The 22,772-nt window shown below is 46.7% G+C and overlaps 1 protein-coding gene across 5 annotated transcripts in view; it reads left to right on the top strand.

Moving 5' to 3' along the window:
• LOC138523933 (IST1 homolog) overlaps window positions 1-10,258 on the top strand; it is a 433,705-nt gene extending 423,447 nt beyond the window's left edge. For all 5 annotated transcript variants that reach the window (XM_069635476.1, XM_069635475.1, XM_069635472.1 and 2 more), the window contains 2 exons: window positions 8,226-8,274; window positions 8,719-10,258. In XM_069635476.1, coding sequence (XP_069491577.1) covers window positions 8,226-8,274; window positions 8,719-8,909 — 240 coding nt within the window. In that variant the 3' untranslated portion in view covers window positions 8,910-10,258. The remainder of the gene's footprint in view (window positions 1-8,225; window positions 8,275-8,718) is intronic.
• The last annotated feature ends 12,514 nt before the right edge of the window (window positions 10,259-22,772 follow it).

Raw genomic sequence — 22,772 nt, 5'->3', positions numbered from 1 at the left:
GGAGTAAGGATCCCTAGGGAACTGGATAAACTATACGAGGAATACTTTCCCTCCTACTGCTTCAGCTGTTTGGGGAGCTGGACACCTGGTCGAGATTGACCATCTCATGGCTAGGGCGGCTAAATGCGCTCAAAATGGCCCTCCTTCCTAGACTGCAATGCCTTTATCAGGCACTTCCAATAGGACTGCCGTACACACACTTTGGAGAATTGAAAAGGAAAATGATTAGATTCCTCTGGGAGGGGAAAAACATAGAGTAGCCTACAGAAAATTGGTACAACCTAAGGGGAAAGGAGTGGTGGGGTTCCCAGATATGCGTCCATATTATAGGGCAGCACAGTTCAGAGCTCTAGTCCCCCACTTGAGGGAAGACAAACAGAAACAATGGGTGGACATTGAGAACCACCTATTCCGCCCAGTTACGCTTGGGGAATGGTTGTGGGCACCGCAAGAGGCCGCCCCGAGAAAGGTACAGGTGCACAGGATCTTAGGCCCACTTTGGTCCTTTCGGAGAATCAAGAGGTAAATGTGGGGGTAATGACCTGGCCCTCACCCCCCATAAGGGAACGGATTCCCGGACTTGAGAGATTTCAAGACTGGTTCAAGGGAGGAGTGGAGAGAGTGGGACAGGTCCTGAAAAAGGATGTGTTCATAGAGCTACAGGAGTTGGAAGACACACTGGGTGGGGGGGAAGATCTCTGTATTCAAATACTTGCAACTAAAAGGAGTGCTACTGTCCGAAGACTGGAAGGAAGACCTGCAGAGGGAATTGACACATATAGAAAGGGTGTTGGATACAGGAAAAGCTACAAAGGGGCTTATCTTTTTTTTATTTAATTTTTTATTTTGGTTGGCTAAACAAGTTAACCTTTCAAAACATATATAAAACTGCTTTTTCAAGCACCATAAAACAGTTACATAATATTTCATTTCTCAATTGTCCCAAGTTTCTTATTATTAGAGGAACATGATTTGATATCATTGATTATGAGTAACAAATGCCTAATTAAATCATTTAAATTTAAATTGAGTCAGAATCTTCTCTAAAATGTGTTTTGTTGCTATTCTGATTGTTATTTTGCGAGTAGAGAAAATCTCATACCAGATGTCATCAGTTGTTTTGTGTGAATGAGTGCCCGACATGAGTTTTGAGAAATAGAACCTCCTCTGCTGCATAACAGCATGACATTCAACTATTAGATGTTTCAAGGTTTCCTTGGTGTTTTTATTTTTACAAAACCAACATTGTTTGTCAGAGCCAGTTATGCTTCTTCTTGCCAGTACCTCATTTGTAGGCCATAAATGTGGTCGGAATCTTAAGAATCTGGATCTGAGCTGATGTGATGGGCATTTAACCAGATAGTCAGCCATACTACGGAACTTTTTATAGTCAAATGAGGCCCTATCAATATCTGCAATAAGAGGCACTTTTCTTGAGTGAGATGTCAATCATGATATAGCTTGAACTTTGCTTTCATTGGGTTTTCCAATAATTGTTCTAATGTAATGTTTGCTTCAGAGAATGCAGTCAATACACCATTTTTCCATTTCGTCTGAAAAATATGTGTGGATACCAAAGGATATCGAGCTAGGACAGTTAGAATGTTACCTATTGTTAGTCCCAGCAGACACTTTCTCAACATGCAACACATTTTCCAGATAACTTGGACATAGACAGACAACAGACCAAGCTCAAAGCGTAATAAGGCAGCGGGTGTGCATTTTGGTAAATTTAAGACGTTCTTCCAAAACCTCATTTCCATTTTGTCCCAAAATAGTTCTTTCTGTGGGATCAGGGCTTCAGCCCCGTAGGTGATAATGGGGACCACTTTTTGTTGGAAGAAGGTCATGATGTGGGCACAAGTAAATTTGCCATATTTAGAGATTAATGCTTTGGCTTGGGATATCGGCGTGATTTTGCTCCCAACGTGATTTTATACAGTCTATCATCGCGATGGTTGGTGAACATTAAACCCAAATATTTATATTCAGGTACCACCAAAAGAGTCTGATTTTGAATGCGCCAGATGAATTTGTTCGAAAGCTTTGAGAGTGGTTTCCCAAGTTCAATGATTTGTGTCTTTTCCAAGTTTATGGACAAATTATTGTTCTCGGCATAATGCTCCAGTTTGTTCAATAGGGCTTGCAGCCCACTAGGAGTCTGAGAGAGCAGCACCAGATCATCAGCATAGAGTAACCATGCTATGATCTGACCATCAAGTTTGGGGGCATCATTAGTTACACTCCTCAAATCAATTCCAAGATCTAAAATGAACAGATTGAAAAGAATGAAGGCTAATATACAGCCCTGTTTAAGGCCACGTTTGGTCTCAAAACAGGCAGATAACAGGCCTTCCATGTTCAGTCTGACCTGCATCGTGGTGTTAGAATGGAGCAGGTTAATTAGAGTGACTAAAGAATGAGGACATCCATAGTGCATCAGTTTTTCTTGGAGTAGTTGTCGATCAATAGAATCAAACGCGACGTGGAAATCTACAAATGCCATATATAATGGTTGATTCCGCGAGGCATAAAGAGATTTAATCGCATTGAGTGTCATGATGTTAATTGACGTTCTGAGACCCGCAACAAATCCTGTTTGAAAGGGGTCTCTTTTGTTAGATGTTAGAGACCATGCATTCAAATCTCTTAATATTATTCGGCTATAGATTTTGCACAGGGCATCTAGCAAACCTATGGGGCTTATCTCCGGATTATATCAGGCCTTACTGGATGCACAGGGGGGGACATAGAGACATATAGGAGAAAATGGGAGAGGGATATGAAGTTAGAAATGGAGGATGATCAGTGGCGAAGGTTGTGTGTGAACGCCCATAGTACCTCAGTGGCCGGCCAATATAAACTTCATGGGTTAAAGCTTCTGTACAGATGGCAATGGGACCCTGCGAGACTGTAATTGATGTATCCTGGCCCTGGCTGCTGGAGGAAATGTGGGTTAAGGGCGGACTACTGGCATATGTAGTGAGCCTGCGATAGGGTGCAGAGATATTGGAAGGAGATCCTGGGCTGGATAAAGAACCTTGATGGGGTGGACAGACGGTTGGACCCTCTTCTGGTCCTGTTTGGGATTGAGGTGATAGAGGGGGGATTGGGTTAAGCTCCCGCACATGCCGCACTTCCTGCTGTTAGCAGGCAGAGCCTGCATGGCAGGAGGTTGGAAAAGGGCGGAACTCCCCAGTGAAAAACAACGGGCAGCCAAAGCCCTTGACATATACAGAATGGAACAGCTCACTAGACAGATACACGGCCAGTGACCCTCAAGGGAAATGGAATGGGCCCCCTTACATGACCTGGAGAGATTCCAGTCAGGAGAACATCAAAAGTCCTCAGAGATGTAGACGGCGACACAAATTAAGAGGGAGAGAACACACAGATGAGGTGTAGAGGAAAGCAGTACTATGGGTGGGAGAGGCGAGATGAGGAGAGGATTAGACACGGGACAGAGCCCAAGACAGACCCCAGATTGGGTAGACAGGGAAATGCTAGCAAATGTAGTGAATGGACTCCGAACTAAGAAGGGAGGTGGCAAAATAGGGGCCTGGCACAGGCAGGCCCAGATGAAACTAAACACTAGTCATACCTGAAGAGCCATTGGGCCTCATTACGACCCTGGCGGTAAGGCAATAACAGCGCCGGTAGCGCTACCGGTGCCGTTGTTGCCTCACCGCCTCATTGCGAGTTCTTGCGGGGCCACCCTGTACGCCTGTCAGACCAGACGTGCAGAGCGGCACCCACTAGCAGAACAGGATGCTAACAACGGTCCTGTCATTAACGGGACCATTGTTAGCATCCTCCCCATTCCCATTGAGCCCTTTAGGGGCTCAAATGGGAATGGGGATGTTCCGGGTCTCGCGAATGGGAATTACCGGGCCAGCAAAGGTCAGAAATGGCCCAGTAATTCCCATTTTTCGGGACCCGTACCCGAGTTTGGGGGTAGCCATGCCGCTAAAAACGGCATGGCTACCTCCAATCTCGTAATGAGGCCCATTTTGTTCAAAAGGGGTGGTGGGCAGGGGTTCCGAACCAGGGGGGTAGTTGGGGAGATTAAGCTGTTTCTTTTCTTTCTCTTCCCTCTCCAACTTTTCACCTTCTAGTAAGGGGGAAGGGGCATGAGAAATCAAAATGTCCTCATTATATGAAGTGTAAACAGAGAATGTGCGAACCGATGTAAATGAACCATGATGATTACCTAATAAAACTAATTTGAAGAATTAAAAAGATATATAAACCTTTATTGTCCATAGTTCAGAGTTCCCTCTGCCTCTAGCTAGACCCCTGATTGCCTGCCCCGATTGCCTGCCACTGTGAAGGTCATCACCAGCATATCAAGCCACTTTCCATGCCCTCAAAACAGAGCTGCTGTCTTCCTTTTTGCCTTAGGCCTATTACCCCATTATGTTTTGCCTCATTCTGAGGTGATTTGGTTGCTGTGGGAAACCTGAGGATACTCTCACATCTACCCCCAGGGATCTTCTGTTCAGGTGGACAGGGAACGGCCATTGCTTTTGGATCCCGACCCAGGGGGTGGAAAATCAAGGATCACCTGGGTGGAGAGTCCTTGGGGATTGGAGAGAGGGTGCCGGAAGGCGAGACATGGTATCCCCCCTCACTATCACTGATCTACCCTACCCTCACTCGGTTTTCATGAGATATTGTCAATCCTATCCCTTGAGAAGAGGAAGAGACAACTAAGAGTAGTGTACACTTCCTATGGCTAACACCACTCTGGTACTGTGACGAAGAAGAGTGACCTGGAGGCATCTAGTAATGAAGATCAGGCATGTCACACTAACAGGCTTATACAAGGTCAAGCAATTGAGTCTAACCCACCTCACCTGCAACCTGTTAGTAACGATAAAGAGTATGAAAGGTAGAGCCCAAAATCACAAGGAAAGAGAAAGGAGAGAATCAGCCGTGTTGGGACAAGAAGCAGAGACGCCGGCAAAGATCCCGAGAGACATGCAAGAGGGACTTTGCAGGACTGAGAACCCTCTTATTGGAAGACGGGCAGCAGGCGCTGCTGTACAGCAGAGGTACAAGAAGCGCCGTCAGCGCCCAAGCCCATGTGCAGCTGGAGCTGCAGAAGACGCTGGGGACGGGAACTGCATGTGAAGCAGAGCAGAGCAGAGAAGCCTGTGTGTGTGGAGATGTGCCCGGCGAGATGCAGGCTTATTTCCAGTTCAGGAAGAGCCGCCAGGAGAAGCTGCGAAGAACCGGTAAGTGTCAGAGGACACTAATAAGTAACGGTCCACAAGCATAAGTAAAGGCTACCCATATTGAATACCGAACTGAAAGAAAGTTACTAATTGAATACACTATGATGCTATTGGAGTGAGCACAAGTAAATGCTACCCATATTGAATACCGAACTGAAAGAACGCTGTTAATTGAATAAACCACAATACTATGTGAGGGAGCACAAGTAAATAATACACATATTGGATACCAAACTGAAAGAAAGCTGCTGTTTCATTAAACTATGATGTGCTGAATGGTGAATGAACACTCTACGCCAAATAGACATATGAAACGGCACACTGACACGGCACACTGACACCAAAACGCAGTTTGAACTTTGAACATTACAATTGCAAGGATAAGAAAGGCTGTCAATTATAAGTGCAAACGTGAGAAAGAGTCACAAGTGTATGACAAAGCCAAGAACTGGTATCAAAGAGTGTTACAAGGAATATAAGTGTGGAAAGTGAAAGCCCAAGTCAGAAGAGCCTATGAGGGGCCCAACAGCTTTGGAGATACTTATGGCTGCGCGACCTGTGTTGGGTGGACTGTGAGGTCTGACAACTGTGTCAAGACCAGAAAGTCTCCCAATGTGAACATTACAACTATCAAGAATCAAGCCATAGAAAAGTATAGGGTTTCTGGTTGTCTGACCTGTGATGGGTGGATCATGTGGTGTGATAACTGTGCCTAGACCAGGAAAACCAGAACCTGCGAAACAATTGATGGAGCAAACCTAAAGATGGGTCAAACGGACCTGGTGTTTTCTTATGAACTTTGAACAGATTAAACCAACGTCAGTATGGTGTTGAAGTCTTTGGGGAAGGGAACCCTTAGAGTCAAACACCCATAGAACTTTGTCTTGGGGAAGTGAGTCCCAGGATCTCCGTAATGTGTGAACCGTGCTACATTTGAACTTGAAGATGGTAATTTCAGAATTTATCCAAACCCCATTGAAGTGAACTTCTATTGGAACTGTATTGAACTTGAAATAGGGAACCCAAGAAGAACTCAAGCTGGAAGTAGTTTAGTCTTTACGTTTGAACACTTATATTTTGCTAATAAGATTTCCACACCATGGGCCTCATTATGACCCAGGCGCTAATGGGTTAACGGCGCCGTAAAAGGCTGCGGCGCCGTAAACCTATTAGCGCCTAATTACAAGGTCCTTTTGCGGGACGTGATCTTAACGGCTGGTTTTACCAGCCGTTAAAGTAGGGACCCGCAAAGGGACCTTGGTGTTAAGTACGGTGCCGCAATTTGCGGCACCGTACTTAACGCCTTCCCCATTCCCATTGAGCCCTATGGGGCAAAAATGGGAATGGGGAAAAGCCATGGCGGCATGGGGAATTACCACCCGCCAACCTCGGAATGGGGTGGTAATTCCCCATTCCGCCATGGCGGACACCGGCATGGACCATGGTACTAATAGCACCATGGTCCTCCGCCTGGGTCGTAATGAGGCCCTATGTTTTGTTATAGTTGTGAGGACAAGCATAGTTTCGGACACAGACAGACTGGCATTTTGTACATGCAGACACAGATTTCCTTAGTTTCTATATGCAGGGAAACTCTGACTATAATATAGGGAAAGTTAGGCGTTATACCATCCTGATCATTAATAAAGTTTTGTTTAGAACTATACATCTGTTGTCTGTGTCATCTCTCATGATACCATGCCTGTCTCACATTGCAAATGGTGAGCCTCCAAATCCCAGAGTAATGCCAACATTCAGAAGATCCTGGGTTACACCTTGTAGAGATTGGTAATGTCGTTGGTCTTTAAAGGATGCAATGCCCTTGTGTCTATGAGGAGTAATGTGGCATTGAGGAAGCAGGAGACTGAACAAGAGAAGGCATGTTTTGCAATGTTTTTTTACACAAAAAAGAAACTTCCCATCTATCCCTATTCTAAGGTGGTTGCCCTACCTAACAAAAAACAACCTGGGGCAGTCAGATCAGTCGAGTTCTTAAAATAACACAGTCCTGGTCAAAACCCTGCTATCCCTAATGCTACAGCAAAACCTAACATAAATATAAGATCCCCTGTGCTCCAAAGGGGATGACGTACTCCCCCTTAGCAAAATGGACGGTTTATCGGGATAAAAAAAAGTCTCAAAACAAAGTTTCCTATAAACCTGGGAGGATGACTCCTCCTACCAGTGGACTCCTAGTAGAGACAACTGGTGCTCCTTGTGGCAAACTAAAAAGTTCAAAAGTAAATTAAGGCTCGAAGTGTTCTTGTGTAGCAAACAAAGTTCAACGAAAATGTTCCAATGCAAACCAACTGAAAAGTCTATGCGGTCCCGCCTGGGACAACAATGTTTTTTTTAGTAGTGGCTCTTCCTCCAGTCCCTCGAGTATGACCTTGCAGAGTTATTGCACAGTACTCGAGGTCGAAAGTGATCTACACTACAGGGTAGTGGGGTTATCAGGTTTCCAATACCAACCGGACTTGGCATCTCCCCAAATACCTTTGTTCGGGGAGTTCTTTGCTGGTTCTTCCTCGGGTCTCAGAACCGAACCGTAAGACTAGATTATATTGTTCTTCTCCGTCTTCAACTACTCCTGTATTCTGGAGGTGGGGGCTGTACTGTGATACTAAGAGGAGTGTGAGAGTATCTTTGAGTTGTGGTTTATCTGGTATGCACTCGAGGTACCGGGAGGTGGGGGTTCTCCAGCTTCTTAGTTTGTGTGTTGTAATCGGGCATGTCCTGATTTAGCATCACTCCTTTTAAGGGGGTTGCACTGCCCGAAGGGGATTCTTGGTTAGCGGAAGCACCGCCCTGGCTCCATGGGAAGGTCTACCCCGCCCTCCCCCAAAGAGTGACGCTATCTATAAGATCGTTACAGTAAGCACAGAGGGTATGCATGGATCCTGATGAGGCCGATACATGGTTTGTCTGGATCTTTGGGAAAATGTTTCACCCAGGTACTAATAAAACAAACATATTTTTCTTTTTCAGATTGATTTCCCCCCTACAAATAAACCAGTTCCTGCTGGGCCGGTTGCGGGTGAGTATAGGAGAAGAACTCCTCATCCAATGCATGTTTATTAAATGGGTGGCTCTGAGTAATAGCAAGTGCAGTGTATTCCTCTAACATCGCACCTGCAGGGATTGACAAATATGGTCAGAGCTTGTATGGCAGCAAGTGCCACAGACTTGGGCTGCATTCTGAGGTTGAGGTCTAGGATGATCACAAACAGTGTGGATGGATTGATATTTGTTGGACTGAGGACAATATGGCCCATCTGGTAGGGTCAGTGATAGGGGCAGCAGTAGTAGTGTTTGAGTGGATCTGACCCATCTTCATGAAGCTGCGTTTGGTGGAGTGACACCCAGTAGAGTGCCTATGGTCTGTGTTGACCTGAAATAATAAGATTGCTTTTGTGCGGCTGACATGTTTCTAAGTGGATCCCCACAATGGTCTGATTTGTATCACTGTTTTTGCACTCAGCAACCAGAAGTAAACTGAAACTACCTGCAAAGTCGGGACCAGACACTTCAAACAACTATGACAACATTACGCTGCCATCTGTGCCAGTTACCCCACCTTCTGCTTCTGGCATATTTGATACTTCGAAGCCCGAAGATATGGATTTTGAGGATCTTGCAAGGAGATTGGACGATCTGAAAAAGAAATCATAAACTCTATTTGGGGTGTATACCTCCAAGCTGGATCCTGCATGTGTATTCTCTTCCACCCCAACAGACTGACTCTTGGTGTGTTTGCTATATAAACGTCTCTCAAGAGAACTTCCATCCACACTTCTCTGGTACAGCCTTGCCACCTGTGCGCCTCTTATAAGTGCCTCACATCGGAAGTAACTACTTTCATGACCACCTCCCTTTTAAAAAACCATGGGCTTCATTACGAGTCCGGCGGTAACCACGGCGGTAAAACCGCCTGGTTACCGCCGGACTCGTATTACCATTCCGCCTCCGTGATTCCCGGAATTACCGGGGCATTACAACCCCTGTTTTCCGGGAATCACGGAGGCGGAATGGTGTTAAACTCCGTTCCCATTGAGTCCTATGGGACTCAATGGGAATGGGGATCATGGAAACACCGGCAGCATCTCGTAATGCATGCCGGTGTTTCCTCGTCCGCCTGCAGGTGGGCGGTGTTAAACCTGCCAGGTCAGACCTGGCGGGAACATCACCTCCCGCCTGGAGGAGTTGTGATCAGGCGCTCTGGAAACAACAGTGGCGGCCGTTTTACCGCCACCGTTATTTCCGGACCGCCTGATTCGTAATGAGGCCCCATGTGATGTAACTTCCGTATGAGCGGTAATGATGTGCACTCTCTGCCACATCAATTCCAACTCTAATGCATATTTGCTGTTTTGATCTAATTCTCCTGTTGTGAGGGCGATTTCCAAACTTGGATGCTCTGCTCGGCACTTCCTCTCTAGGCTATCTGTCACTCTTCTTCTGCTTGCGATACGTGTGCCCATCTATATATGGCATGCTGACTCCGCTGAATGAGCACTTTCTAATTTAGCTGTTCCAATGCACACTTTCTTTCTGGCATATTCGGTTATGTTCTTGAGTATTCTGCTCAACCAGGCCCTTCCTGATACGTTATTTCTGGGCTGCTTTGTTGTGAACATCTTATCTGTGTACCTGGCCCTTGTGGGCACTTCCTGCGTTGCAACCTTTTCCATTGAACTTCCTGCATTGGCTGCTGCAGTGCACACATCTTGTGCTGCTCTTGGGCTCACGCCGGGCTGCCTGAGCTATTCTGCTTGGAAGCACGCTATCTGACTCTGTTCTGCTATTGTCCACGTAAAGTTCGACTGTTATGATGTGCTTTTTTTATCTGGGCTGCTCAGGGATCACTGCCTTATTCGTGCTAATGTGTACTCCCTATTGCGATGATGTACCCTTACTGTCAACATTTGAGGATTTAACCTGCTCTATTAGCTTAGGTAATTGATAGCTTTATATAAGCCATGTGCCATTAGCAAGTCAATAAATGTAAATAACAAGTAAAATTAATGTATTCGTCTTTGACTCCTAAAATACAGTCTAAAGTGACTGAGGGTGAAACGTATAGGCCTGGCAATTTTCTGGTGTCTCGGACAATAATACTATGATTTCAAGGGCATAGGATTTGATTCTGTCACTGCAGCCGCACTATTTTGCAGACTTTTAGTTGAGCTTATAAACTGTTACCTGACCTCTTATTTGGCTTCAACATATAGGATGTAAGTATAGGCGACGAATTCTAGTGGTTTCCAGAAGGGAAATTAACCCCGGCTGAGTCATGCTTCATCATACATGACAAAGTAGTGGGAAGAATTGAGAGGATCTTCATCAACCTTGTTTGAATTTGGAGACCAAGCTGTTTGAGAGGAAGAAAGGTATCTCACAGCCTGTCACTATGTGCTGATGGTGCATATCTTTGGACTGTGTGCCTCATTACGAGGTAGGTGGTATCCTGCGGTGCAACCAGTGGGTTGCCGCCCACCTCGTAACACTGCTTCCGCCATCCGGTACCCCGGTGCCACTGGGATATTACAGGTGGGGACGGGCCGGGATGTCAGCCGGTGGAAACTGCCCCCATTCCTGTGGAGTCCCATGGGAATGGGGACACAGAAGCACCGGCACAGTTACCAACTGTGCCGGTGCTTCTGTGAAAAACATGCCTGCACGGGCCGGTACTCCAGACACCCTTATTTCCGGACCGCAAGACTTGGATGTCTGTCTGAAACAGTTTGTAATTGGTCTTTATGCAGTGATGCTGAGATGGAGGAAGAGATGACGCAACAGCGCTCCTTTATTCCCAGGAAAGAGATGCTTTCTTTCAATGAGATATCCCCGCAGGGAAACAAAGTTTTGACGTGTACGTCTATGCTTGAATTGTAGGTGCGCACATTACAAGGGCATTTCAGAAAAAGTTGGCTGTATTATAGAAGGGAACCTGTTGGGCATGGATACACTGGGCTGTAATAGTGCGTCTTCTGGCATGGGTGTCCCCATGTCCCTGCAACGAACGGCACTTTGTAGGATTTGAAAGGGGGTGCATGGGAATTATTATTGAGCTGTGTTGTACTGAAAAGTGGCTTTTTTATCAGAGGTGGAGATTCATGGTACTACTCTCCTAATGAGAGTCTTGGGCAGCTAGCAGTTAGGTGGGGGTGAGAGAACTCTAGAAATAGGGTGTACAACTGGAGGACCGACTACATGGCCTTCGTTGCTGATATTCATGTGGTGGTAATAGTAGAAAGATTTAGGTGTCACTAGATAGGCAATGGACTGCAAAGCTTTTAAGACTGAGTCTGTATAAAATTATTGCATTTCAGGAGTATTCATGTTACTAATTGCGATAAGCCTGCCCTGTATCTAGAGGGACATGTAGGTGTACATAAAATGGAGGTTTCTTCACAAACGTATGCGTAGATGGGGAATTTTGCCAGGCCTGGCTGAACAAGAGAACCGCTTCACACCACTCTTGTCGTTAGATGTAGATGCTATTTCCATGCAGAGATCTGGCTCACAAAGAGAGCTATAAGAGAGTCTGCCGAGATACCACCAAACAGATTTACCGTTACCGAAAATTGGTTCTGCAGAATTAACGCCAGATTACAAGTGACAGTGTTAGCCCCCATTTATGGAGTCCATAAGACTTCACGAGAATTTTGGCGGAATTACCGCTGGTGGTAATTCTGCCAAAATATCTGTTTTTTTATGGTAAGGTGGCAAAATTACCTCCAGCATTTTGCTGGAGGTTTTTCCTCCACCTTACCTCTAAACCCATAGTTTGGCAGTACAGTAATGCATTGGAAATCCCGTTACCACTGCATTACCACAATTTTTGGCCACACCACCAAACTCATAATGAGGCCCAGTGCGCCTCTCCCATAGATGTGCGTAATTCATTCAGATTGTGTCCAAGTTCTTAAGCAGGATTTCAGTAGACCAAACTATGAAATGGTTGGCTGGGTGGATAATGCATAAGAGTTTCTGTGATGACTACCAAGTTGGCAGGCTGTCTTCTTAAACCCTGTCTGAGCCTTAATAATTTATTTTCCAAAATACTACATCTGCCAGAAGAGTAAACAGTTTAGCATAATTTATATGCTTCATCCTGGAAAGGAAGGAAGCAAGAGCAGCACCCTAAACTTATATGCAAAATAATATATATTTTCTACTTTACTTGAGAGCAACATTTGGAAATGTTTTGTAACACACAGAACTTCCATTTCATCAACACATATCTCCACTATTTTGCCCCCTTTCTCAGTGCCAACATCGTATCCAGCCCCCGGTACGGCTGAGAGTAGGACTGACAGGGCCAGCCTTGAACTATTCCCAAACGCCCTGAGAGAGCGACTAGTCAGGAACTATCAGATCCCAAAGAAGCAAGGTATTCAGGACTGCATCTCCCAAAGGGGCATAGGAGAAGAGCCCCTTTAGCCCCAAAAGACGGTTGTGCTCCAGTCATGGCGAGAAGAGCCCCCAGAACAGCAGATGAGGGGTGTTAGGAACTAGCATCCCCTGAGAGGGTCAGGAGAATCCCCTGGAGACCAGAAGAAAGAGATCCCTGAACCAAATGAAGGGGTGTGGAGGTAGTAAGAGAGTGACTTTGATCCCCAGAAGAGGGGATTTGTAACCGAAGAGGAGAGCCCCTTCACGCCCAGAGGAGGAGTGTACTCCAGTAATGGGGAGGAGAGCCCTGTGAGCCCAGGAGGGGTATGCTGCTTTGAATAGAGAGAGAAAGAGATGGTGACTTTGATCCCCAGGAGAGGGGATGTGTAAAAGAGGGAAGAGAGCCCATAGGCCCGGAAGTGGGGAGTAAATAGCGGAGAAGAGACCCCCAAAAAGGGGAGGATTTTTGGGGACCTTTGGCATAGATGGAAAGCCCCAAAATCCCGAGAGGAGTGGAGTTGCGTTGTGACAAATTTAGCTCTAGAAATCACTAAGCAGGAGACCATCCTGTCTGGAAATTTCTATATGTTTTTGTTTGTCGGACTATTTTGAACAAGAACCTTTACGTTACAGCCATCCTGAAGCAATTTCCATGCAATAGTCATATGTTTTACGTGTGTTTAATGAAACCCTTTAACCTTATTCTGGTGTCAGTGGTTGTGTGTTCCCTCAGCCATGTAACATTTGGCGCATAAGTCTTCCTGCACATGTCCTAGGCGTAGCATTGGTGGCCTAAAGTTAAAATACTTCCCAGAGGGGAAGTGAGCTGCAAAGAGTACTGAGTTCAGGCCTCATCACTGATTCTCTCCTTTTATTTTGCTTTAATTTTTCATTAATCAGCATAGTGATGTGTTTACCTGTGCTCTCACATCATTCATAGTTAACCCTAATAATGGCCTATTCAAAATTTGCTTTCCCAAGGTCAAACTCTACAAAGCTCATAATTTCCTTTAATTATTTTTTAGTATGGTCAGTTAACTGGTTCAGTTCTGATTCGCAGGCTTAGGGAACAACAGGCTTGTGTGAGGGTTTAACTAAAAGAATTCTATTCACTACAAAATATAGGAAGAGTAGGAGTATGATAATCAAATTGGCCCAAGTATTAGTGAAATAATGTGAGGGTATGAGAGAGATCAAACTTGTGCACTAAATGTGTGTAAAGCCTGGGGCTTCAGATCTGCTGTCCAAGCGTTGGCTCTCTCCCACCTGGGTGGTGGCAATGCCCTTTTCAAAAGCCTTCTGGGGACAACAGGGGGCGCTGTTGCACACAACAGTGATGGCCGCTTGATCCACGAGCTCCGACTCGACAAAAACCCTGAGCTAAATTTATCCTACACTGGAGCTGCCCACAGAGCTGAGACATAGCTGAATATATAGCTGAAGTGCTGGTGTGTATTCTACGGAAATCCTACCCAGCGGCGACGGCATACTCCTAGAGAAAAACTGTGTACAGTTTCCACCGAGCCTGGGAAGAGGTACGGGCCGCCAGCGAGAACCAGGAGGAGCACTGGCTTGGGACGCGGTCACAGCACAAAGAAAGGCCATAGGGGGAGGAGCCTCAGAGCCGTTGAAGGTGCCGGTTCATGGGTGAGTCCTTGTCGGGCCCTACAGTGAGAGACGCTCCTGATTTTGCCAGCACACACTAGCATATGAGCATATGGCACAACCACAAAGCTGGAACGAGGAAACGATAAACACCGTCCGACGCAGGGCTCCGTGTAGGTTTGGACCCCCCGACCGGTGGGACACAGATCTATCGTCCGGACTGAAATACTCTGGTCGAGCTAGACCCACGTCACACACCATCCGTCACCAACACTGGTAGCGGACACTTGATAGTGTAGCCTGCTGCAACCCAAAGTGGAAGCGGACACAGCCAGGGGAGACACGAAGATCGTATGAGAGATGGTACACCGTGCGGCTGCCGGGCCGGCGGCGACCAGATCGTCGGCAACTCCCGGCTGATCTTCCGCCAGCCTGGAGGAACCGGGCCATACATATCCCTCTACCCGGCAGTCGCTACCCAGATGGAGAACCGGAGGTGCTGAGACGCGGTCGTTCACCCACGCCAGAAGGAGTGAGCAGAGCGGACTAAAACCGCAGACCCTCTTCATCCAAGATCTATGTGGTACACCTCACTGCGCTTAGCCCCATTAACCCACCGTACCTCTGACAGACATAACACTCAGGCACCGTGGTAGTGCCCGGTCGTATGGACTGGGCCAACACTACACGCGGCACCTAGAGTCGGTGCATGACCGTGACGGCATACAAGGGGCCGAGAAACGCTGGAACTGGCAACGTGAGTACAGCCCATTAATAATCCTGGTCTGAGCGATAGAACGCTATGATCTGAACAGGACTTACACTCTGGCTGCAATAGGGCGACACGGAGCTCCGACAGCCCAAACGCTGTAACTAACACAAGGTCTGCCACTAGATGCGTGTGCATCACACGGCCCTGTTTACTGGATCTTAGGCCACGCTGTGTACAATAACCCGTACTACACACGGGCAGAGGCTGTATCTTTCACTGGGTACACTCTAGTACCGTAACCCAGCATCAGGTCGGAACCTAATAGCTACAACTTTCACATCAATACGCGAGGTGTGCTATGAAGCCCCAATGTGCTAGTTAATCTGCGCCAATAGGAACGCAAACACTGGATGTGGTGGGGAGCGCTGCCACGCACTGGCCAGGGTTCTGGGGCCTGAATCGGAAGCCGACACTGTGCATAGGTAATGCAACAAGCACAAGACCATATACTGTAGACATCATATCCACATAACGTGGGAGAACACAGTCCACTTCTGGGGCCCAGAAATTAGGAGAAAGCACCAGAAGGGCTGGATAAGTAGGGCGCACCAAGCTCCTAGGTTTTCTGACACATAGTAATTAGGCCTGTTCTTAAAGCGAGCAGCAGCTGGCAGTGTGGGTCCCTGCACGTAACGACACAAGCGGAACTGTAAGCTCATTTGGATGGATGGTGGGTTTCTGCACACGGACACACCCATACTATAAAATCCGAAGTCACAACACAGATTGATCCGACCGTACCTGGATTCGGAAGTGAGGAGAGCCCACGGGCTCGTAATCTCAGACGAACACCACACATACATGGTCTCAAGCTTACTCCGGGAGTCTGAGGGGAAAAACGATGCTGGGCCAGACTACAGTCTGTTACACAGGCAATAACATCCGCACACTACACGTGCCATAACCCCGGATACCATAACACCCACCACGGAAGAACCACAAAAATCCGGGAAAATGACGAAAGGAGCTGGCGCCAAGAAAAAAGTCCCCATTGATTCATTTACGAACAGCCAGGCCCAAGGTACCACTACTGAGACACCCACTACCTCCAATGTTCCAGCTGAAACTGAAAATAGTGACAGGGAGGATCGGCTAACTACTATAGTACAAAATTGTTTTCTGGCAATTAACGTTAAACTGGATGACATTGTTGCTACCATTGGCTCCCTAAAGGCGAGAGTAGACAAAGCTCACAAATTCCCGAAGCTGAGGGCATGATCAGCTCCAATGAAGATACGGCTGCCCACAATGGCCGGGACATCCCCCAACGGAAGGAAAACCTGTCCAAGATACAGAATAAATGTGAGGATCTCGAATCAAGATCCAGGAGAAACAATATTCGAATCGTGGGTGCGCCCGAAAAATTCGGTAAAGGTGCAATCGAACCACAAGTTGAATCCCTGCTTAAATCTCTTTGGTCCGGAATACTTTTCGGAACACTTCCTAGTCGAAAGAGCACATTGCATGCTAGCACCGGCACCTAATCCTGCGGCGCCACTCCGCACGATCATCGCCCGCATCCTCAATTAGAGAGACAGAGCTGGCAAGAGAACAGGGCATGTTACAATACGAGGAAAACCGCATACTTATATATCCGGATTTTGCTGCAGGAGTTCAGGCAAACAGAAGATCATACGAACCAGTCAAGCGACTCCTAAAAGCGCGTCAAGTGCCATACGCCCTGATATTCCCAGCCAAGAGGAGGATTCAACATGCAGGGAGGGCACATTTTTTTGTAAAACCCCAGCTGCGGCCATGGCCTATGTTGAGGCCTCCATACCCCTTCACCCCCAGGGAGCAGAGACCCGATCAGAACTGCAGACCTCGCCCCGAGGAAGAGAGGCGCGATCCAGCTGACTGAACGCTACGTGAACTAATATACTTTGAAACAGCTATTATATTGTCTCTGGCTTGATGGGTGGCTCGGTACGCTACCCTTGGAACGGGTTCGGGATCCTGGGTCTGGTAGCCATGTGACAGCAACATGGCAGCCTTGGGAAAACTCCACAAGTTTATAAGGGACCATCGTCAAGTTGGGATGGATGCGGGTGGGATGTGGGAGGAGGGGGAGGTTGTTCCACGAAGGCCAGCTTAGCACAGCTGGCACTGCGTGGTTTGTTTCAAGTTATGGGCGTTAAAGGTTTTCAAATTCATGGTCTTGCGGATGCTGACGCCGCCCCCATTACATTTACACACTTACTGATTAAACCTGATGTTGAATACAAATACACATAAACGTCTTGCAGGTGACGGGTTCAAAATCAATCTTCTAACATGGAATATATGCAGGCTTAACCCCATAAAGTCCAGAAAAAACAGATCTTATGTCACTAGACACGCTCCACGTACACTAATGTTACAGGAAATGCATGTGCAAGGAGCCAGCAACACAAATATCTTAGCTAACTGGGGCAAACGGAGGTATCATACGGAATACTCCACTAAGGCAAGAGGGGTACTCACGATTATACGCCCTTCACTAGGATTTCAATGTAAAGGCCACAAGGTTGATCCTCTGGGAAGATATGTATGGGGTGAGATAGCGGGTAGACCGGTCACATTGGTTAACACATATAGCCCTAATATAGACGAACCGAGCTTCTACCGCGACATGCTAGACATACTTATCTCGATGGATGAAGCCAGCATAATCTGGGGAGGGGATTTTAATGTGGTATTGGATAGCACACTGGATAGGTCTGCAAGAACTAAGAGGTCACCCACTAGAACGGCGGTCACATTGCTCCAAATCCTGCAACAGCTATCACTGATAGATGCGTGGAGGGAGCTACACCCAAATATGAGACAATACACATATTACTCCTCAGTACATGACTCGGAGTCACAAATCAACTATTGGTTCCTTTCCTCCCCCTTTTCGAATGCACTGATGGAATGTGATATTCACCCCCATACATTGTCTGACCATTCCCCGATATCACTTCAACTTATATGTGATGATACCCCTGTACCAGTAAGGAGATGGAGAATGCGTGCCAAAATATTATCAAACCCAAATGTAGCTGAATCCCTACATACTGAGATCAAGGAGTTCTTTACTAATAACAAGGGCATGGTTGATCAACACTACTCACTCTGGGAATCGTTTAAGGTGTGGGTGAGGGGAGTTCTAATATCCAAAACCAGTGGCCTCCTGAAATCTGTGCGATGGGAGCTTGCCGAGGTCGAAGCACGGTTACGTACCCTAGAGATAGCCTACAGTCATACCCACAACAGAGACACACTTGCGGAAATTAACAAACTTCTGAGAGATTTTGATGGACTGGCCACTAGGGAGATACAATATATTGTATCGTGCGCGCAGGTATGGGGAGAGTAACAAGGCTGGTAGGTCTCTGGCCAACTTAATCAAAGCCTCATTTCGAGCATCTGTTCCGCAGATGGAAGGGTGGTCACGAGGGAGTATGGAATAAACCAGGAGTTTGCCAAGTTCTATGAAGAACTGTACGCTAATCGGGATAGGAAACAGTACCAGAAATAAATGAATATCTACAAAAACTCAAACTCCCAAAACTACCACTGGAAAAGAGATTAGCTCTTGAACAACCAGTCACTGGGGAAGAAATTATGGAAGCAATAAAATCATTATCTCCTGGGAGGGCCCCGAGGTCTGACGGGCTGGGAGCAGAATTCTATAAGGAGTTCCAGACGGAACTAGTCCCGATTCTGTTAAAGTTATGGGAAGAAGCACTAGATCGAAATATACTGCCTGAATCAATGAGAGAAGCCATAATTACTGTGCTACCAAAACCCTGACGCCCTCCCCAGGACATGTCATCCTACAGACCCCTATCAATAATTTATGCGGATGCCATGATATTTGTGAAAGTGTTGGCAAATAGGCTGCTACCTTATATGCCAACCTTGGTACACCCCGACCAATGCGGGTTTATCCCCACAAGATCCACTGCCTTGAATTTACGTAGGCTATTTGCGATAATAGCACAAATAAACCCTGATGCATGTGCGTTTGCAGTATACCTGGATGCCGAAAAGTCTTTTGACTCAGTGTCATGGTTGTACCTACTCTCAGAACTCGAGGCATTCGGATTGGGTCCCCATTTTATCAAATATGTGAAACTGCTATACACAGCGCCAGGTGCTAGAGTTCTGGCTAACCGCACATTGTCTAAACTATTCCTACTGAGGAGTGGTGCCAGACAAGGATGCCCATTCTCTCCCATTCTGTTTGCCTTAACAATAGAGCCAATGGCAGCTTTCGGGCAACTAAATCACGAAAATAGAGGGATAAGAATGACCGGCCCAACTTAATCTATCTCGCTGTACGCAGATGATACCCTACTATATATATGGGACCCCGAAACTAACCCGGCCGCCCATCATGCTGGACATACACAAATTCGCAGAATATTCTGGTTATAAGATTAATAATTCAAAATCCAAGATCTTTCCACTGACACCAGCCACCACATGCCCGACGACCAACCGTAGACTCAAATGGTTGACCCAACACATTCGATATCTGGGTATTCTTGTGTCCAGAGATAAACAGGCATTATACTCAGATAATCTTGAACAGGTTGCCATGAACCATTGGACACGCCCCTTCTGGGCCTCCTGTTCCTTGACGCGTCGGGGCTTACACTCTGTTGTACTTCCAACATGGCCGTAAGCACAGAACGCTGCTTACCAGCCTTCACGTCCGATGCAGCACATTCTATAAATTAGCCACACCCCTGCGCGTCTCAACGCTACTGTTAGCTGTGACTAGACGTGTGCTACGTAGTTCGCCTTCGCGGAACTCTGTTTTTTCCTGGTTCCCGGATCCTCCGCTTTCCCCTACTATCCTTTCTCCTTCTTATTAAGTCTTCTTCCCGGATTCCGTGCACCCGCCTCCGGTTGCACCTTCTCCTTATCCTGGACTTCCTGGAGTTTCCTATTGATCCCGGCCGTTGAAGCTGAACGAACACTGGAAGCCGAAGACGGCCGAGCGGGCTTGTACAAGACCCGTACCGTACAGAAGAAAACTCCATCAAGCAGCGAAAACAGGTGATAAAGGGGGAAACCTATGACAGATTGAGACGCCACCTAATTGAAGTCGATACAGACATGGAGGCGGCCATTCAAGATCTTATGCGCGGCATGCAAGAACTAACGACCGAAGTACAAAACCTAAAGGCAGAGAATGCCGCGTTAAAACAATTAGTCTTATCCCGCGACTCTGCCACGAAGGAAAGTGTACTATTGGGCGGCATTGTAGACAAATACGATGGGACAGCAAAAAACCTTTGTGGATTTCTTGATTCCTGTTTGGTCCACTTTACTTTTAAGCCCTATTATTTCTATACCCCCAGGGCTAAGGTGGGCTTTATTATTTTGCACCTTTCCGGGAACACATTAACCTGGGCCACACCATTAGTTAATGCCGGAGATGCCCTCCTGGATGATTATGACGGATTCATTCAAGCCCTTAAGACCATGTTTGATGGCCCAGAACAGGTCTATAGTGCTCCGGAACGTTTACTCGATTTCCAGCAGGGCTCCCAGGACATGCTCACATATGTAACACGATTCAAGCAATTGGCTAAAGAAGCGGACTGGTCCTCTGAACCCTGCTTCACTCTCTTTCGAAGAGGACTAAATGACGACATCAAGGATGAACTAGCCAGAGTGGCACGCCCAAGTTCATACCAAGCCCTTATGGATCTCGCTCTACAGATTGACTTCCGCATCCAAGAAAGGAAGGCAGAGAAAAAGAAGACCAAGTTACCCTTCCAGAAGAACCCCATAGAGACCTCCTCGAAAACCGAATGTGCTTCTGTTCCTAGTAACGAACCCGAACCTATGCAACTATGGGTCCTTGGGGGACCTTTCTTGGGGGATATGGGATATGGGTCCTTCCGTGGACCCATATCCCCCAAGAAAGGTTGCGAAGGATCCATACCGGCTTATGCATGTATTGTGCCTCGGACAAACATTTAGTGAGAGTGTGTCCTATAGCCCCTCCACGGCGTTCGGGAAACGCCAGCTCCCGATCCTAGATGGAGCACAGTGTCGGGAGAGAGATGTTTGCTCCACATCTATTCCATCCTTGAACTCTCCTGGACAAAACAATCTGGTCATTTTACAGGCCTTTCTATTGCCATCCAAGAAGGAAACCTACCCCATTCTGGCGTTGGTGGACAGTGGGGCCATGGGAATATTCATAGATCAAGAACGGGTCTTTAAACACCATATTCCTTTAGAATCCCGGAATATTATTCAACCTGTAGAAGCAATTGATGGAAAACCTCTTTCTTCAGGACCCATAACCCTTCAGACCAAGGAAGTTGAGCTCGCAATAAACCACCATTGAGAGAAGATAAAGTTTGACATCATAAAGTCTGCCCATTACCCAATGGTTTTGGGAATGCTCTGGCTACAAAGACACAATCCATACATCAATTGGGCAGCAGGTTCCTTGTCCCTGGGTTCCGAGCATTGCATGTCTCATTGCCTACTCCTGGACCACGCTTCGACACCATCGGAAGGACTTTCAGCAAACCATCAAGGCCCACTCACAGTCTCAAACATCATCCGGGTTCCTAAAGTCTATCAGGAATACTCTGATGTGTTCTCTTCTGCTATTGTTCAAACCTTACCTCCTCATAGACCAGAAGACTGTGTTATTGAAACATACCTTCAGCTGTGATTCCCTTTGGAAGAATGTTCATTTTATCCAAACCAGAGAAAAAGGCCCTCCGTGAATATCTGGGTACTAACCTTGAAAATGGCACCATACGACCATCCAAATCCCCAGCCGGAGCCTCACTGTCTTTTGTTCCTAAGAAAGACACCAATGAGCTCAGACCTTGTCTTGATTATCAAGGTTTAAATCAGTGCACCCTTAAGGATCGCTATCCGTTGCCCTTGATCTCAGATATCCTGGAAGCAGTAAGAGGAGCCGTAATATTCACCAAATTGGATCTCAGAGGTGCCTACCATCTGATCCGTATTAGAGAAGGTGACGAATGGAAGACAGCCTTTAGAACACCCTTTGGTCATTTTGAATACTTGGTCATGCCCTTTGGACTTGCAAATGCCCCGGCGGTCTTCCAACGCTTCATGGATCGGGTGTTTTCAGACATGCTGTTCCTCTTCGTCATCGTGTATCTGGACGATAGCATAATATTCTCTAAGGACCCTTTTAAGCATGAAGAACATGTTAAGGCAGTGTTACAGAGACTACATGAAAACAAGCTCCTGGCAAAACCTGAGAAGTGCCTTTTCCATGTCTCTACTGTCCACTATCTAGGATTCGTCCTTAGCCCAGAAGGTATTGGAATGGATCAATCCAAGGTTAAGGCCATACTATCTTGGCCAAGTCCAACCACTGTGAAACAGATCATCTTTCCTGGGCTTGGCTAACTTCTATAGGAAATTCATACCTTCCTTTTCCGAGATAGTCCAACCGATTATTGTCTTGTTGAAGAAAGAAACTCCCTTTCATTGGACATCAGCCCAAGAGGAGGCCTTCCAACGGTTTAAAACAGAGTTAACACAAGCTCCCATCCTGGCTCAACCTGACATGAACCGGCCATTCCTAGTGGCGACAAATGCCTCTAACTATGCCATTGGAGCAGTCCTAAAACAGGAATTCGACGACAACCCGGAACATCCTGTTGCTTATCTTTCACAGACATTAACTCCCAGTGAAACCCATTACTCTGTTTTAGAAAAGGAACTGCTAGCCATCCGTCAAGCCTTCACAGTTTGTCATCATTTACTTCTAGGAGCAA

The sequence above is a fragment of the Ambystoma mexicanum genome, chromosome 1q, assembly GCF_040938575.1.
Source record: "Ambystoma mexicanum isolate Mex_15411 chromosome 1q, UKY_AmexF1_1, whole genome shotgun sequence".
NCBI classification, from domain to species: Eukaryota; Metazoa; Chordata; class Amphibia; order Caudata; family Ambystomatidae; genus Ambystoma; species Ambystoma mexicanum.
This window is presented reverse-complemented; position numbering and strand designations above follow the sequence as displayed.